General features: G+C 40.2%; 1 protein-coding gene across 5 annotated transcripts in view; it reads right to left on the reverse strand.

Moving 5' to 3' along the window:
- Positions 1 to 575: 575 nt before the first annotated feature.
- clcn5b (chloride channel, voltage-sensitive 5b) overlaps positions 576 to 19,844 on the reverse strand; it is a 65,910-nt gene continuing 46,641 nt past the window's right edge. For all 5 annotated transcript variants that reach the window (XM_041779748.1, XM_041779747.1, XM_041779745.1 and 2 more), the window contains 5 exons: positions 16,350 to 16,492; positions 16,107 to 16,256; positions 15,650 to 15,755; positions 13,078 to 13,294; positions 576 to 1,637 (listed from right to left, as the gene is read on the reverse strand). In XM_041779748.1, the coding sequence (XP_041635682.1) occupies positions 1,547 to 1,637; positions 13,078 to 13,294; positions 15,650 to 15,755; positions 16,107 to 16,256; positions 16,350 to 16,492 (707 nt within the window). In that variant the 3' untranslated portion in view covers positions 576 to 1,546. The remainder of the gene's footprint in view (positions 1,638 to 13,077; positions 13,295 to 15,649; positions 15,756 to 16,106; positions 16,257 to 16,349; positions 16,493 to 19,844) is intronic.

Consider the following 19,844-nt stretch of genomic DNA (forward strand, 5'->3'; position numbering starts at 1 on the left):
TTTGTTTACACATCACATTTTAGTTTTCAACTAGCCCAGATCCTCAGAAACACCTGCTGCCAAACCTGCCCTAAACAGGCTACATTCACATCCTGCCAGGAGTAGATATGTCTATATCTAGATCTATAGATATATGTCTATTTTTCAGTGGCAGAGACAAAAAACAAAGCAAAAGGTAGAGAGGATACTGGACTTGAACTAATATTTTTGACTACAACATGATTTAGAACAAATCCTGAATCCGAGGTTTTACTGGGACTTTACCAGCTGAAGGCAGGATATTTATTGCTCTGCCTGCAACATGTGCAACACACTGCTTCCTCATATGACATGTTGTCCATGGCGGTGCTCTTGGGTCAAAACAAAAATCCAGGAATTCAGGGACGCCTTGAGCGCTGCTATTAAATTTGTGTCTGATGAGAGCATGGAAGTTCTGGTGTAGTTAGTTGACTTACCTTGGCAGTGTAACCCATTGATCCACTAATTAAAGTGTTTTTGTGCTTTATTTGGTGTTTTATGAGCTTGTAAACAAATGAAAAACAGGAACAAAGAAATAAAAGACAAACACATTCAAGTCTGTGAAATAATTTAGTGGGACAAAAATTTTAACATTTACATTATTTAACTTTTGAGTCATGATTCTTGGTTTTCTTAAGGCATGACATGGTTATTGCAGCATTGAATGATTTTTGAATGAGAACAGACCCGCCTGGTTGCCGATCAGAGATGGCGAAAAATACTGCATAGTTCCCAGGCTGGAGTCTCGCGCCGCGCTAGAAATATGACACAAAAAAAAAGAAGACAGAGAGAGAAAGAGACGCTTCTGGAGAGTTCCCAGGCTGTCGTGTAGTCTTTATGGAGTGTAAAGTGTATGTTTCAGAGCCTCCTCTCACACTCCTGTATCCTTCACCCCTGAGGCTTCAGGACAGCTCTCATAGGAGGGAGGGAAGAGGAGGAGGAGGGTGGCCGAGCATCCATCAGCCCAGCTCGGAGTGCTCTGTCTGGGCTCGCTGTGAAGGCCGGAGGGCAGGCAGGCATGGAGCTCACCCTTACCTGATGCCATAATTTCTCCTCCCTTTCTTCTTGTCAGTGTTTAAGACAGGATTATCAGCTCCAGCCTCTTTATTAGAATGTTTTCTCTTAGGTTTACAGGGAAAGACATGGAAGATTTCTGTGTCTTAGGGTTTTTCAATTTTTCTGAGAAGAGAAAGAAAGGAGCAGATGTGAAATAATCCAAGTATTTCTCATGTGTATTTGTCCCACATCCTTATGATGGAGGTTGAAACCAGGGCCAGCAGCGTCAGTTAGGATGAGTCACCGTTTCTGAGATTGTTTTTCTTTCAGAAAGCCAAAAAAAAACGCCCCCGTCTCATAAAAAATAAAAAAAAGAAAGGTCCATTGTTCTCTCAACGCCTGTGCAAATGTAGCAGGACTTACTTGGCTTTCTCTGACCTGCCTTCTTAAAGCTGACGAGGTAAAGGTGCATGTCGCTCTAGCTGGTGTCTCCTGGATCCCCTGGTCTACAGAGGAGGGATGCTGGAAGATCTCAGTTGAAGAGGATGGAGTCGGGGTCTCTGTTAGCGATCTGCGCCATATGTTTCAGGATGTCTTTTTTAGTGATGATTCCCAGCAGCCTCCTGAATAGAGAGAGAAAGAAGAGAACAATGAAGAGCATTACCTCAAGTCATACTTTGATTACTTTGTCATGGAAAGCCGGAGTGGTGACAGAAAGCAGAGACGCTCACACATCAACTGGAGGTCTGGTTTTGGCATTTCGAAGTTTTATGATGGTCTCTGAGGGGATCTGGATCGCAGCGGGAGATGAAAGGAACATGAAAACAGTAAACAGAGCGAATACTGGAATACATAAAGGCTCTGATCGCACCAACGCTGATTACCATTGACACTTCAGTTCCCACTCAGGACAGTGAACAAAAACACACACACATAAACTGTTATTGTTCTTCCATAGTTTCTTTATTTACAAGGACAAGAGCTGACAATAAAATATTTAAAATACAGTCATAATTTGTGAAAATGAACTTGAAGACAGATGGCAAATTTAAGACAATTTACACGAAAAATTTGGGAAGGCAATAGAAAACATTTGTATGTTAGACAAAAGCTGTGGGAAGTTAAACACGTGCTTTTAAACTCAGTAACTTCACGAGGATAGAGACACATTCTTACAGTAACATGTTAAAGGTTAAATTCTTAAACAGAACAAAACATTCTTTCTGAGTCGGATATGTCAAACAGTTTCACTGCTGAAGCCTCTCTCGTTCAGTGTTGTGAAAAAATATTCACTTCCTGATCTCTTATAGTTTGCCGTATTTCTCACACTTGAATGTTTCAGATCATCAAACAAATTTGAATATTACACAAAGACAACCTGAGTTTATACAGAATGCAGTTTTTAAATGATGATTTCATTTATTAAGGGAAAAAAACCCATCCAAGTCAATGACCTAATCCTAACCGCTGGTTGTGCCATCCTTGAAGGCAACAGCTGCAAATGTATCCAATACTTGGTAAGAGGTCTTTCCCATCACTGTGGGGGGAATTTTGGCCCTCTATTCTTCTTTCTTTATGTTTATTTTTGGGCTTTTTAGTGCCTTTATTTTACAGAGGACAGTGGATAGAGTCGGAAATGGGACAAGAGTAAGGAGAGACATGCGGCAAAGGGTCACAGGATGGATTCGAAACTGGGTTGCGCCTCAGACCGCTAGGCCATCTGGCCACCCTTGCCCTCTTCTCTGCAGAATTGTTTTAATTCAGCCACAGTGGTTGGTTTTCAAGCATGAATGGTCTATTCAAGGTCATGCCATATCATCTCAATCAGATTAAAGCCCAGATTTTGACTTGGCCATTCCAAAACTTCATTTTTTTATAATTCAGAGGTGGACTTGCTGGTGTGTTTGGGATCATTTTCCTGCTGCAGGTGCGCTTGAGCTTGAGGTCTTGAACTTATTGGCAGACATTCTGCCTCAAGATTTTCTGGTAGAGAGCACAATTCATAATCTTGTCCAGCAGATGTTTCTGTATTTCTCACTGGCAAATCCATTTTGCAAAGCTCCAACCTGAACAGACTGAGCCCTGTGAGAAAGTGACAGAACCAATCAGGAGTAAGAGGCAGTACTTAAGGGCGTGGCGGAGTCCTGACTTAAGCAGCAACAAGAGGCTGGTGCAATTATGGTGGAAAAGATTAGCAATTAGAACTTGACATTTCTTCGTTAAAAGAAGAACAAAGAACAGCACTGAGTTCTTTTCTCTTCAAAAACGAAAGAAATTGTGTACTGACAACAGTCGCCATGGTTCACGTTATGCAGTTCTCTATGATGCACACCTACGACGTCACGTTTTGTTGTTCTGATTGGCCCGTAAAGATGTGACAGACAGAACAATCATCCAATCACCCTCTGAGTTTTTTCAAAGGTTCTGCCCTTTCTCAAACACAGTCTATGGGAGGTTTCCCAGATGGATGTGTGAAACACATCCATCTGGCGTGACAGGTTATAGAATTCATGGTTCTATTAAGACAAGTAGTCCAGGTCCTGAAGCAGCCCCAGACCATCATACTACCACCCCAATGTTTGACGTTTGGTTTTCTGCCAGATGTAACAGGATGCCTTCCAAAAAGTTCAACTTTTGTCTCATCAGTCCATAGAAAATTTTCCCAAAAGTCTTGGGGATCATCAAGATGTTTTTTGTCAAATATGAGACAGGCCTCTGTGTTCTTTTTGGTCAACAGTGGTTTTGGTCTTAGAACTCTCCCATGTATGCCATGTTTGCCCAGTGTGTTTCTTACTGTTGAATCATGAACACTGACCTTAAGTGAGTCAAGTGAGGCCTGCAGGTCTTTAGATGTTGTTCTGGGTTCTGGGATTGGGCAGTGTCCACTTTTTAATACCTTCATACCCTCCCCAAATTTTACCAGGGTTTACGGTATTACCATTTTACCCCCCATTCCTACTGGGTTCTTTTGTGACCTCCTGAATGAGCGGTCTTGGGGCAGCTCCTGGGAAGGTTTACCTCTGTTCCAAGTTTCTTCTTGTGGATAATGGCTCTCACCATGATTCATTTCAATCCCAAGGCCTTTGAAATGGCTTTGCAAACCTTTCTAGGCTGATAGACATGCTCTATATAAAGGATTTCTTGATCCAACCGGTTTGGCAGAAATCGGGCCTGGGTGTGGCGATAAATTGAACTCAGCTTTTCAAAAATGTGGTGAATCAAAGTTAATACAAGAAGGAGGGCAACTACTTTTTAAATAGATAAAACCAGTTAAACACTAAGAGAACAGGTGTGTCTTGAATGGGGTTTTGCTTAAGACAGCAAACGTCACCAGTTGATTTTTGTGGGGAAAAGGATCATAGATTAAATAAAAGAAAGAAGCTTTCACAGATTCCTTAAAAGTTGACTGTTCCATGAGAAAAGACCCTGAATCAGCCAGATGTCTTCACTGGAATCATGTGTTGTTGTTCAATTATTGCACAAAGCTGTGTATCAAACACGAATGATTCATTTATTCTTTGGTGCCCACAGGATTACTGTCAGGAATGGGATAACAAACAGTCAAAATAAAACAGAAAACCACAAAAAATCAGCACATAGTTAAGAAATGTCAAGGGTCAAGGACTGCGTTAACCGCCGCTCTTTATTGTAGAAGTCTGCTACCATGGCTGTTTGTAAAATAAAATGTAACAGAAGATGTTGGGAGATTGAAATCCACTCAGCCTTTACTGGAAGATACAATCTAACCCAAAGATAGTCTGGGAAAACACAACTGTTACGAGTCAGAGGGGTAAAATCAGCAGTCTTCATCTCCAGACAACAGAAGTAATGTTACACTCGGCTTCACATCGCCTCAAGGTCTTTTTCCTGACAGTGTGTCAATCTTTAATCCAAGACGAGGAGTGATTCAGCAGCAAGAAAAGCTACGCCTCCTTCTTTTTCGCCTCACATTTTTCTCCTGCGTCTCCTTTTGTTCCTGTTTTCGCTCTTTCCCACAGAGGATGTGATTCCTTGGTCTCAGAGCTGCACATGGATCCACTCTGGTTGGATCTCCGCCTTTTCTAGCTGGCTGACAAGCAACCCATCTGAAGCAAACATGTGTGGGTCCTGTAGAAGTCAGTGGGCCTGTCAGCAGGCTTTCAACGGAAGTGTTCAACAGCAAGCGTGCCCACAAACAAGGCAGCGAGGGAACCCCGAAATTATTCATTTATTACATTGCGCTCTGGTGGAGAGCTGCAGCTTAATTGAGGGTGGGAAACAAACCAAATGTCAAATAAAGGGCATTTCTGAGGGGTTTTTTGACAGCAGCAGATGTTTATTTGTTCTGCACAGACTTGAACTTGTTCCACCTCCAGGCCACACAGATTTTAACAGCTAGCTTGATCAGGTTTGGTTTAAATTGTGCTTAGTAAAGTTTACGTCTGTCTTGGAACCCCTAGGCTAGTGGTAGAGGTGGAGGGTTGATCTTCAGCTCCTTCAGTCACATGTCAGAGTATCCATAGGCAAGACACTGATCCCCAAAGAGCTCCTTCTACTGCATTAGCTGCATTTGAATAGGATTAGTCAATACTGTTGGTCACTTCAAAAAGCAGCCTCTGCACTCAGTGCTTGAATGTGGTGTGAATGCAATCTCAGAACCCATCCGCAATCATTATCCACCATTGTCTAATAGACTAGAACTCTGGGAACATAAGTAGTAAGTTTGTAAAATGTCAAATGGTACAGGATAAAAAAAAAATTTTGGTCACAAATACCTAAGTCTTATGATGTCTGGCCAATTTATATCTCTGTTCTATTAAAACACTGTAAAGTGATTTTGATAATAACATATTTTTGTGGTTTTAAGTTTCATTTCTCTCCTGCTGAGATGTGTCAACCTACTTCTTTCATCACAACTCAGAATAAAAGAACTTGCACACTGTTATTGTGAAAAGCTTATCAGAACTAGCGTGTCTATCATTGATTTAACTTGGCTTTAGTAGAGATGATTGTGAGTCTATGGAGCTAAAGTGTTTATAGCTGCTTCTCTGAATTATCAGGAACTTAGAACAAGCAAGTCATTGTTAAAATACACATTTAAACTGCTTTTTAAGCCAGTGTAAGATGAATCGCTGCAGTGCTGGGTTCAAGACAAACTGAGTTGATCCGTTGCAGCTCACAGCTTGTAAGCCCCAGGCAGGCCAACAGGGATGCTTTGCAAAGTGACTACACTCTCTATATGTTGCTGTTATTACCCGTCTTAATTACAAAAACACGAGTGGTCAACATTTGGCTGAACATTAGTGTTGGAGTGATTTCTGGCACATTTAATGCCTCTTTTCTACTGATTTAGTGTAAAGAGATATTGATCATAACATACTCCCTCAAGTTTGCTAAACTGATTATAAACTGTTTGTTATTAAAACAGGACATAACACGTTTTTTTTTATCAGGGATAGCCTGTCAAAATAAGGGTGGACTGCACACTTTTTAAAGGAAGGCAATTTGGAGGGCCAGATGTTAGCGAACTGGACTACTGTTTCACAACAGGCTTATTTAATTCCACTGAGTAATATTAAGTAATGGGGGGGTCTCGGCTCCTTCCCCTGCATTCTGGTGAATGTTTATTAAACAATTTTTGGTAGAATCTCAGTTAGAAACACAAAATTACTGATGATTGATAAATAAAAAAAAATAAATGCTACTTCCTTTGTGGGCTCACATTCTAGTTAGCTTGAATCAGTTAGACTGGTCGTTCTAAACTGAAGAGTTTCATGTCAGACTAAAATCATAAGAGAAGCCTGTTTACTGCAGTAATACCTGAAAAAATAAAGATTTTCTTAAGACATCTTTGTTGTCTTGAATTGTCGTTCCCATTCAACCAGTATCCACATGGTTTACTTGCTAAATAGTCAATTTGTCATTGAAAAGGGAGAAAAGCTGCTAAAGAGGCATCACTACTTCTTAGCTTGTGGCTAATTCACCCCATTCATTCTTGATTGCACACAGTATGCAGGGATACAGAGAGCTGTGGAAATGATGCATGGACTGTCACTTAGGCGTACTGATCATACGTAGTATGCACATATGCAGGAAAGTCTCACTGCCCTAAACACATCACTAATCCGTGATAATGCATTGTTTAAACAAACCCTAAGAGTTCTCCCTCCTCTTGTAGAATGAACACATGGTGTGTCAGAAACAAAGGCGACAAAGAAAAAACCACAAGCTATATTGTTACATGTGAGTGTGGGTAACCACGAGCCAGTGTTTGACAGTGTTGGTACAGTACTCTATTTCTGTACACCCGTAAAAATATACATAATCCTTCTCCCAAATCCCTAAGAGCTGTGTGTTTGAACATGTCAGATTTCCTTCTAAACAACCCCAGACAGAGAAGTGAAACAGTGGTATTAAGTTCACTCTCAGCGGGAGTATCTGCTGTCCTGGTTTGGCTGGATGTGTTTCTCCTACATTTATGTTGTTCTTTTGTTGTCACAAAGTGTGACAGCGAGCAGGAATGTGCGTGAAATGTTGGCGTTTGTGGAGCTGGAAGTGGTACTTGTGTATGGAGACAGCTTCTCTAACAAAGAAAAAGTTTAGGTAAGGATGTTTTAGGGGTTTACTTCCAGATGACTGATGTTAAAAAGCAGCTCAGGACATGTTTCTTATCAAAAACAGCTCTATGCAGTGGAGTGGAAAGGTACTTCCATTTGTTTCTTAACCTGCAGTGATGCATTCAGAGTAGAGATGCTGACTACGTACATGTTGTGTAGTATAATCATATATATTCATTGATTTAACTTGGCTTTAAGAGAGGTGCCAGTAAGTCTACAGAGCTAAAGTGCTCATAGCTGCTTCTCTGAATCATCAGGAACTTGAAACAAGCAATTCATGAGTTAAAACACACCTTTAAAAATAAAATTTTTAACCTCATTCACTGATTTGAAGATGATTGCTGCAGTGCTGGGCTAAAGACAAACTGAGTCAATCTGTTGCAGCTCACAGCTTGTGTTAAAGCCCCAGACAGGCTGACAGAGACACTGTGCAAAGTGAGCTCACTCTCTGTATGTTGCTGTTATTACAGACAGCTAACTCTGGGCAGAAAGAACACATTTTTTACCTGATTACTGTGCTTTATTAGAACAGCACAAGTGGTCAACATTAAGTTAGTTACCTGGCTGCACATTATTGTTGGCATGAAATATACTGATGACTGGACTCAGGCTGAGCTGTCTGTCACCCTGCCGCTGTAATGGTGGCATTCGTCAGGCCCGATTCAGTGGCAGGAATTTTGCAAAACAATTTTACGTGAGGGAAAAAACCATCATGATGTGTTTAATGAAACATCAAGAAAAGGATCCGTAGGTTTTATTAAGAAACTTGAATATACACAGCTGTTTGGAAGTGAAAGTTTTTCCTTAACAGCATGGTCACATAATGCACCTGCTTAGCCACAAATTAACATGGGATGCTTGAATCATGGCACTGTTTAGCTCAGTTGTCCTTACTGACGGATACTTGTTGCATTGATTCTTGTGAGGATTTTGTACTGCTCTGCTGAGCAAGGTCAGTAAAAGCATATTGTTACTGAATAAGAATGCCTTCCATGATGACAAATTGAAGACTATGACAGAAAATCAAAAGCAGAGAATTATAAAAATCTTTGGTAATGAAAACTAGATTTTCTTGAATAAACACATTTTTAAAGTGTCAAATTCAATAGAAACAAAAACTCAAATTGTTGCTGTTATTTATCGATAACATCTGTTGAATCAACTGCTTTCAAATCCTGACATCTTTTTAAAGTACAAAAGGCTAAGACTTCTACAAAGTGCACAGAACATTAAGAACACACTGATCCAACACTGAAATCTGAGACAAAAAAAAAAAAAACAATGGAAAAAATTTCTAAAGGGATTTTGTAGAGTTCTAAAGTCAGTTTACACGTACACATCTGAAAAAGACGCTATCTTGACTTGACTTCTTGACTTAGCCGGAACCTACGCCAGGATCCTACTTGTGGAATTCAGCTCTGATTTCGATACCATAACCCTGGCTCTGCTCCATGACAAGCTCTCCCAGCTGAATGCGTCTGACTCCACCTGCAGGTGGATCACAGACTACCTGTCTGACAGGAAGCAGCAGGTGTTGCCGGGGAAACGCATCTGACAGCAGAACCAAAAGTCAGAACGACTTGAAGCTTAACGCTCTAAAGACAGTGGAAATGGTTGCTGTTTCAGGAAGGACGCTACTGCCCACACCTCTGCCCCCATAAGTCTCTATGACTCCCCAGTTTCTTCTGTGAACTCCCTCATCAAAAAAGCCCAACAGAGGATGAACTTCCTGCGACAGCCGAAGAAATTCAGCCTGCCAAAGACGATGATGGTGCACTTCTACACCACCACCAAGCCTATCCTCACATCATCCGTTACCATCTGGTACGCCACAGAGAGGGACAGGATCAGGACTCTAAGACATGCAGGTAGAATTGCAGCCGACCTAGGGGTGTGCGGTATATGAGGTAGACGATATAAATGATATAAATTTGGCCTACGGTAGAGATTTGGACTCTACCGACCAATCGCGATAACGCTTGTTGATGACATCATTGTATCTGCCTCAGTGTGACAACGGCCTCAAGCATAGAGACCACGGAGCAGGAGGAGCTGGTTAAAAAACACAATGCTGTGTAGAGGTGGGCGGTAAACCGGTATTAATACCGTCCCACAGCTGGCGGAGAGAGTGAGTTGTGCCACACAGCTCAGGCTAAGTCTAGTCAACAGCACGTTTAGCTCTAGCATTACGTGTAGCCACGTAACTAACCGAATGTCAAGGACTCTTGCCGCTGTAACTTCACACAGTCAGCAGGCAAAAACACGTGTTTTTTCCTCTCAGAGTTTGACTGCTGTACTGCAACAAAGTCAGTGTGCTGTCTCTGTCAGCCTGCTTGCAGCTTTAACACAAGTTAAGTGCTGCTTTTGCTGGTCTCCGAGCCCATCACTGCAGCTCTTCCTCTTACAATAGCTTAAACAACCGTTTAAAAGTCTATTTTAACTCATGACTTTCTTTTCTAAGTCCACAGTGAGTCAAAGATCCAGGCTGCGATGATAAATGAGGTCAGAAAAGCTGCTGTAAACAAGCCGTATTCTCCAGTACGGCAGCCAAAGCTAAGCTAACTCAATGCTAAACACAATACTTCTGTCAAGCTCTTCAAAATAAAAGTCTGCGGTTGTTATTTTTCTGAGACGCTTTTATTGTGAACGCCTTGACTAGGAAACGTGTTCATTCATTAGCAGCTTAACACACCTCATCAGGTTGGAGATGAAATGCGAAACTTGGAGTGCAGTTAGACAGAAGTAAACCTAGAGAGACTTAAAAAACATAAAACATGTTTTCTATGTTCCTATACTTAGACATAAACTGAGTATGCCATCAAAGGCTTGTTTTAAGGGGAGAAGGGGGTTAACAACACTTGAATTTGGATTAAAAAGCATTATCTCTTTTTAATTTTGTAATACCGTGATATAATGCCATTATCGTCAAAGGCAAGAAAAATACAGTGATATGATTTTTAGGCCATATCGCCCGAGCCTAAGCCGACCCCTCTCACCCTGGTCATGGACTTTTTGAGGCCCTCCCCTCTGGCAGGAGGCTGAGATCCATCAGGACCAAAACCTCACCTCACAAGAACAGTTTCTTCCCTTCTGCTGTCAGCATCATGAGCAGTACTCCGGCCCTCTCCCCACAGAGTCTCACTGAACCCCAGAACCAGCAGACAAAAATATCTTCTATATGGACTTCATGTTTTACATTAACACACACCGGACTTTTTTCTACTGCTTATAACTGTGTACACTCCTTTAGAAAAACTGCACTATTCACCAGTATATCTGCACATATGTACAGTTTCTCCTTTTGTTTCTTTACAATTTCTTTTTATGATGCTTATATTGTATTTTTTTCTATATTTTTTCAGGGGGATTTTGGGAAAGAGAATGGGGAACATGGGCTGAGACTGGGGAACGCCTGCGACCGGTGTGTCAAGGACTACAGCCTCTGCTTATGGGCGCCTGCTCCACCGGCGCCTGTTCACATTGTATTTCATGTTTTTATTTTTCTGCTAATTTTTTTTTTCATATAAAAGCCAAAGTCTAGCCTCTTAATATTTTGATTTGCCTCTTAACCTCTTAAGCCCTTGATCCAAACAAACTCGCTTTGGGCATTCTATTTTTGCACAAAAATAGTCATGTTACACATCAAATTAAACAGAAGAAGCTCAACTACAAGCCCAAATAAACCAATTTTACCTACACCACATCCAACTCAAAAAGGACTCAAATCAATGACCACATATCAAAGTGGCTGTAGTGCTATGTAGCCAGACACTTCCGCCCCCTACGGGATGGTGTCTGCTACCACAGACACAAAAATGGTCTCATTTGAAAGCCCAGCCTCTACTGAAAATTCTACTCATATTTGTGCGGTTTCCATTTGTTTCAACAGTTTCTTTTAGTTTTCTGCACTTTATGTTGTGTTGCTTTTTGTGCTATCGAAAATAAATCTGCTCCTCTTGGTGTCAAACTTTAGTTCCTTTGTAAGACTTCCTTTCAAAGGGAACTATAAGGAAAAAAGTTGGATACCTGTGATTTTTCAAATGGAAGAGATTGTGCCAAATTGTGCCTAAATGGCACAAGAGGGGATTTCGCCTGGAGATAGTTTTACTAAAATCTCTTATTTTGTCCTGATAACCCTCTAGTGGCATTAAATTTGAATGAGGTAATGTCAAAATGTGATGCTTTGGCCTGGACTGCATTATTTCTATGAGATATATATGCTAAAATTGCCAAAAAAAAAATAGGCAAAAATGAACCTTTTCATTTGCCAATTTGATTCTCTTTGATTCAGTAACACATATACACATATTTACCCTTCTGAATAAATTTCACAAGTGCCCTCTTCATAATGGTACCTTGATCATTCAAATAGACCTTGTAGTTACAGAGTTGAAATTTCAAGCAGTAGCCTAATAAAAGAGGCTTGGGCTTAACAGGTTAATGTTTTGTTCTTCTTCTCTGTTATTTGTTTTGCACCAAAAGTCAAACTCCTTGTATGTGAAAATGAACTTACTTTGCAATAAAACCTGATTCTGACTCTGAGACTAAAAATGTTTTGGGTTCAGACTGTCAGTTTGAAAAAATAAGACATCAAAAACCTCAGCTCAGCTCCAGTGCATAAAAAGCTAGAATTTTACCAACATAACAATGATGGATTAAACAACTGTCATAAAATGATGTGTGGCTAAACGCCCTCGTCAACATTTCTAAAGGATTTCAAAAGAAACTTCGACATAAACACTACCAGATTACTCCTCCCACCGTTGTGTCACCATTTTTCTTTGTTCACTTCCTTTCTCTTTAATAGCTGCAGACATGTAAAAGAATTTAAACACATAAATAAGCAAGAACGCACAAGCTTGTCCTCGGCTCAGTCTCCCCAACAGTCCATAAAACATGCTTTTGATCATCACTTTAAAGCAGCACTTATGACTGAACAGCTTTACGAGCATGAGACCAAAAATAGCAGGAAGCAGTTTCTTCTGCTTTGTTTTCCTGTGTTTCAAAGAGCACAAGAGCTGAGCTGCTGTAGCAACATCTCTTTTAACAGTTTCAGAAAGAAATACTAGAAAGTGTTATTTAAAAGGATGTATTGTCACAGGTGCCAGGTTGTTGAAAATCCCTCTGCGGAGGAGATTTGGTTGAACATATCTCTCCCTGCTCCTCCCTCCATTAACTGTCCATGTCTTCCTCTCTGACTCCCCCGCTTTTCCTTTTAGGCATTATCTGACCTGAGGCTCCCCTACACATCTTTCTGTCACTCCCTCTGTCCTAACACAAGTACAACTTCCTGAAGATATCTCACTTTTAAGTCCACCAGTGTGGGAGCGTCATCATTTGATGCATTGTTGTTTTTCCTCCCATCTTCAAGTCCCTTTTTAGGATCACATCCAAAATCTGACACGTCATTTCTGACATGAAAAAGGAAACCATAAATTTGAAATTGTGGGCTATTCTTTATTCTTACCCGTTATGTGTAACCAGACACTGGCGCAGCCCCAGCTTCCTGAAAATGTCCACAGTGATGTCCATAGGTGTGTGGTCTGTGACGGTGAAGGGGCACAGGTCCACGATGCTTCGGAGCCGGAGTGGTGGTGGACCGTCGTCGGGCTGAGACTGAGCGTGCTCTGAGAAGAGGAGCTGAGAAGCGCTGACGATGCCTTCCTGACGCTTTCGGGCGTTGTCTTTAAAGAATTAGATTTTAAAAATGAAAGAGAAACACATCAGAAACATATTTTACATTGCATCATTGTGGCAAATTTCCTAAACATTTCAAATGTATTTTTGCAACATTAAAATAAAATTTAACATACAAAGACAACATACTATTTTCAAGAACAAGTTGATGTTCTTGGGTAATGTGGTCGACAACAGACAAGAAGTGGATGTAGCCTATTGACTTTAAAGAGAAGAAAATTTGGTGCTTTAAATCTGAAGTCTTATTATTTGCCAGCAGGGGGCGCCTCCACTGGCCATCAAACAAATTCTATGAGAAACTAAGGCTCATCCTCAGTAAATGTTTGTCCTTAGTAAACATTTTCCTGATTAATATCTGGTATCCATTCCTACTGAAGCATGATGCTTAATGTGTAAAATATACCTGCATGAAGGTGAAATAGACAATAGGGGAATGGTTTCCAACCGGGGGTCTGGGCACCAAAGATCTGAGGGGGTGTAGAGCCCTGTTTGCTCTGATGTAATAAAATTACATGTGCATTTTTTATTTAAATTATTATTAGAAACATTATGACAGTGTGTTAGGGATACCTTAAAAGATTAAAATATGAAGAGGATCTGTTCATTTTTAAGAAAAAAGGCGAATCCTCTTGGTAAAAAGTTTGAGCTATCTGAGATCATAAAGTTGTATGTTTACAAAGAAACAAACTCAGAATTTCTGAGTTTAAAAAGCCTTAAATTTAAACATCAGAAACTCATAAATTTCAAGTTTACATCAGTGTCAAGTCAAAAAAATCACAAGAAAACAAACTAATTGGTTTGACTTTCACGTTTTAGACTTTAAGGCCTGAAAAATTTATGTACATTTAAAACATTTTATATTTAAAAAAAACTTCAATTTGTTGTGAATAAATTACCTTAAAATTGAGAATTTTCTTGATAATCACTAGGTCCAATTTGTAAACAGCATCATAATAATGGGTTGCTTATACATAGAACAAGTGGTGTATTATGTTGGGGTATTCGCAATGAAAATAATTACAACTGATGTGAAAATTTTCCATGTGGGTCCAGGGGGCATTCAGCTTTTCTTACATACAGTGGTAAGGGGGGGCCTCAGAACAGATGGTTGGGAACCCCTGCAATAAGGCAACATGTGCTTTAGCACGGTGGTTCTTAACTGGCTGGTTGGGATACAAAAGTGGTTTCAGAGCCATTTTCAATAGATTGCAAATTTTTCCAGGGACAAAAATGTGTCAATATAAGTCTACGAAGAAAGAAGCAAGCCCTAAATTGCTTGAAATAAATGAATAGATGCCAGTGCAGCATGCAAAATGTACTTGCCTTGTTGCACTGACAGCTATTTAACTTGTTACCATTGCTTATTCAATTATCATGTTAGGAACATTATAAAAATGAGACTTATTCTAACCCTGACAGATGCAGAAATGTTAATATATATTCTTTCTTTAATGGTCTTCTTACTAAAAATCACTCAGAAAATTGCAGCTGATTCAAAATGCAGCAACAGGGAGGTAAGAGATCACATTCACTCTCTGCTTTTATCACTGCACTGGCTGCCTGTTATTTTAGTAGTGACTCTAAAATCATTTTACTTATTTGTAAAGTTTTAAATAATTAAGCCTTCTCATTCATCAATGTCTGTTATGTCACACTGAAAAGACTCACTTGGAATTTTGCAAAAGTGTTATAAACTAAAGACATATTTTCTGAAGCTGGCCTTTCTAAGGGATGGTTTTTTTTCTGATTTTTCAACACTTTTGTTTGTGCTTTCATGTCATGTGAAAAGGTCTTTTTTAATTCATTATTAGCGTTTTGTTATTACCACAAACTGGAGTGCTTTAAAACCTGCATTCTTTATATTGGCAAGCAGGTGGTGCTTGCTCTTGTCATGAAACAAAGTCTATGAAAAATAAGCTTATCCTTTAGCTAAATTACTACCTTAGTTAACATTTTCCTGATGAATTTCAGTTTTACTTTCAAGTGGTGGGACAGGGTGTGCTTTGGCGAACGACTAAATGTGATTGATAAATTGCAAAAAGTCAAATCTTATCGAGTTTACTGGTTTAATTTAACGAGCAATCCATGTTTTTAGTTTTGGTTGTAACACCCTGAAATCAGATGTTAATCTGGGTTTGTCAGATGTGATTTATATAAAGTGGAGTGACATTTGAAATTTCCAAATATTCCTCCAAAAAAAAAAAAAAATCAAAACAAGATGACCACAGCAAATGACCACACTACAAGCTATAAAACTGCTGTCAATAGAGAAACTAATAATGTCAATTGACTCTCTCTACTTCTTTTATGCAGTCTAAGGTTTTTCTGTTCACATTTCTGACCTATTGATATGAGCAGGTCCCTTCTGAGAACAAATCCCACGAGCCTCTGGGATTCTTTGGAGACGACCACAGGGAAACCACTGTAGCGAGTGCTTTCTACCAACGTCTGAGGACAGAGAGAGCAATTCTTTAAAACATCAAAACATCTGCAAACCAACAAGTTCTTGAATTATTTGCTTTTTTCAACAGTTTCATCAGTAATACACACTATTGTATCAGCTATATTAAGACCAATAAACCTGTAAACATACCCTTAAAATCTTCAAGTATGAGTAGAAGAAACCTGAGCTCCTAGTAACCGAATTCATCTTTCTGCTTGGTTCTACAGATCTGTTTATCTTCATACACTTCTACATACATTTTTCTCCGATTTCACCACATGTGCTTCCCATATTTCTGTGTTTTTCCCCGCATTCCTCTAAGTTATGATGGACTGAGTGTCGTCATGTGTCCGTACCTCCACCTCCCCCACAGTCATTCCCTCCTGTGTGAGCACAGCCAGCGCCGGGTCCGACCTCCTGGGCCTCATGACGTCCACAGCTAGGCTGCTGTGCTCAAACTCCTCTTTGGGTTCCAGGAACGGGTATCCATTCAGCCTGATGTGAGCCTGTGTGAGAGGGTGCCAAACTTTCAAACCCTTGATCTAACTCAGGTTCTTTCATACGAGTTGATTCAGTGACAACAAAAACAGGCCGCTCACCTCGTAGATCCCCTCTCTGCCGAAAGCATCTGCCACCCATTTGCTGGTCATGGTCGCAGCCATGAGGGGGACAATGTACTCGAGACCGCCCGTCAGCTCGAACATGATTACAACCAGAGACACGGTCATACGAGTCACTCCACCTGCAGAGAGGCATGAGAAAGAGAAACGTTATATAATACCATTGAGCAAGGCATCTGCAGCTGGATCAGAGTCATTCGTGTTGATGAATCACGTCTGATGAAACGTCTCAGTTTTACATCATCATCACACCTTCTTGAGATTAAATGTTCATAAGCAAGGGATGAAAATGAGGCCAATGATCTTGACCTCTGACCTCCAAACCTTATTGTTTTTTTCCCTTAGTAGGATAGGACACATGTCTAAAGTTAAAAGTAAATCCTTCAAAACATTCTTAAGATATGGCAGGAATGGTTTTACGGACAACCCAAAACATAATGTCTCCAGCTCTGACTGCTAGCACAGAAGCTTTGGCCCCCGCCACCATGCCTTCCAAGAACTGGTTTAGACCACCTTCTCCCTTCAGAATTACCTTCATTCTTCAAAGTACAGTTTCAACACTGTGCTGGACACATTCCTGAGAAATTTAGGATCATATTGATGAGATCCCATCATACAATTTCTGCAAATTTGCCAGCTATACGTCTATGATGAATCTCCCATTCCACCACATCCCAGTGGTGGTCAACACGACTGAGTGGAGGCCACTGAGGAAGGTGTTCAAGAAACCAGTTTTGGATGACTTGAGCTCTGTAGGAAAGTGTGTTATCCTGCTGGAAGTAGCCAGAAGATGAGTGCACAATGGTTGTAAAGGGATAGACATAGCCAGCAACAACACTCAGGCAGGCTGTTGCATTTAAATGATGCTCTTTTGGTACTAAAAGGGCCAAAGTGTGCCAAGAAAATATCTTACATCACCACCAACAGCCTGTACTGTTAACACAGGGCATGGTCCATGATTTCTTGTGGTTTATGCCCAGTTCTGGCCCTTTAATTGGATGTCACAGAAGAAATCAAGAATCAATAGACCTGGCAGTGTTTTTCCAAATTTCTATGGTCTAATTTTGTGTGAACTGTAGCCACATTGGTTGTGCCATGCTCTGCAACGCCAAGGTTTTGCTCTGACCAAAGGCGAGCCACACTTGCCACGCACACAGGAAGTGTGTCTAGAGCGCTGCACAAGGCAAGAAAGTCGTGAGCAGCTTGAGTCTGAAAGGTCAGAGGTACAGAGAACTGCAAGTTCACACAGGTATAGTATGTTAACAGTGGATTATTTTGCTTTTTCTGGGTTCATTAGTTGCTCATTTCAACATGACTCCATGATTTTATTGTTTCCACCATGGATGAGTACATTATGACAGTAAAGGTAATGTTTGTCACAAAGGGTGTGTGATTTCATGTAAAATTCTGTGTTTTCCACCTTTTTTAATGGCGCTGTTGTAGCTCTGTGACCCACTGACCTCCCTATTACCTGTAGACTTTTGCTCGCTTTGTGCGCTTCCCTGACGGATCATGGCGTAACAGTTGTATGCAGAAATTGGAAAATAGTTTTAGTGTCGTCTGCTGCTGCTGTAGCCCATCTGTTTAAAGGTTGTTGTACATTAAAAAAATGCTCTTTTGCTGAAACCACTCAACCAGCTCAACACAGTCTGGTCATTCTTCTCTGACCTCAGGCATCGTCACCCAGAGAACTGGCGTTATGCGTGAAAATTCCAGTGGATCTTCAGTTTGAGAAATACTCAGACCAGTCTGGCACCAACAACCATGGCACCATCAATAAATCAACTTGGTTGCTGCCACTGATAAGCTAATAAGACATTTAGTCAAAGAGCAGTTTCAAATGTGTAAATAAAGTGGCTGGCAAGTTTGAATTACTGGTAAACCCTTTATTTGCCATTGGTGATACATGAAAAGTTCCTTGCATCCCTCATTAATACTTGTGTTTCAACACTAGTATTCCTCTTTTGTCTCCTTTTCTGAACAATCAGTACGAATTAATGAGATGTTTAACAGCCCAGTGTTACAATGTCATTTACAATGTCATTTAGCATTGGGAATGCTGTGTCTAAATTTCTAGGAAGTTTCCTTGTTTAGTCCCTCTGTACTTTTAAAATACCAAAATGGAGATGATTACCCGGTCTGGAAATTGTTCCCTGATGCTGAATGTTGACTTTACAAAAAAGGGCTCATTAAATTCACGTGTTTTCAGCAGCAGAGAGGGATCACTAAGTAGAGATTGAGAAACATGCACAAACAGAGTTAGTTGTTTCCATCAGAACTACATGAAAAACAGTGAGAGCAAAAGAAGCATCAGCAACAGTCTTTTTGTCTTACACCATATGTCTTTTCATGGCTTTTTGTTCCTATGACAAACAAGCACCAGACTCTGTTGTAATTAAATTTACTGGCTTGTGATTGGTAGTATTTCCCCAAACTGACAAGTCCAGAAAAAATAATGTTCGTGTTTCTTCGAGACTGAGATGAAATAGACAAATTTAGAAAAGTTGTGTGCACAGTGGTAGGAAAAATATAGTGGAAGCAAGTGGAGAAAAATATGGAGAGGTAACCCTACTATCATTGTTTAATGCCAGTGGAGCCAGTTGGTAAACCAAACTCCTTCCGGCATCTTTTTCACCAAAAAGGATTTCAGTGTTTCCTTTTCTTTTCATAACAAAATGTTGTCCAGCTCTGATAAAAAAACACTGCTAAAGCTGCATTCACACTAATCTCCTCTCCTGTTGTTGATTCGTACAGGCTTGCTGTAAAACTAAACTATGTCTGTAGGTGCAGTCTTTTTGGTCCAGTCTTCCTGATCTGGAATAAGCATTTAACATTGAAGCTTTGCAAGATGGATCTGTCTGCTTGCAGACATGAAACACCTCTGAAGAGATTTGAAGGAAGATTCAGGATTGCATTTCAATGACGCTAAAGGCATGTGTCTCATAAAAATGTAGGTGTAAATGTTAGTGTCACAGACAGATGGAGAGTAGAGGAGAGAGACAGCAATGTCTCCTGGTCTTCAAGAGCTTTCCTTTACATCCTGTCCTGCAGACTGATGACAGCTTCACAGCTACACTCAAACACAGACACACTTAAAATGACCTACATAAGAAAACATTAGAACAACAGACAGAGCAAACTCATTAAGGACACTTGCTCGGGTTGAGTCATGATAATTCAGGGGAAACATTTCATTAAGAAAGGCCTGTTTCAGGGAAATCATTCATTTTTCCTTCCATTTCTACAAAAAGGGCATCAAATTTTGATATGTGTTCACGCTTTAGTGGATATTTCTCATGTGTAGGTTTGGAAAATACCAAAGGATCAACTAAATTAAGCAGTTTGGGATCTTTTCTCTGTGGTATCAACATTGTTTGATTTGACGAATATGTCAAAATTATATTCTGACATCTGTACTGCAAAAAAAATGGACATTATTTACCTTTATATGAATGCAAATTGCAAAGATCAGCA

Source organism: Cheilinus undulatus, linkage group 22, assembly GCF_018320785.1.
Source record: "Cheilinus undulatus linkage group 22, ASM1832078v1, whole genome shotgun sequence".
NCBI classification, from domain to species: domain Eukaryota; kingdom Metazoa; phylum Chordata; class Actinopteri; order Labriformes; family Labridae; genus Cheilinus; species Cheilinus undulatus.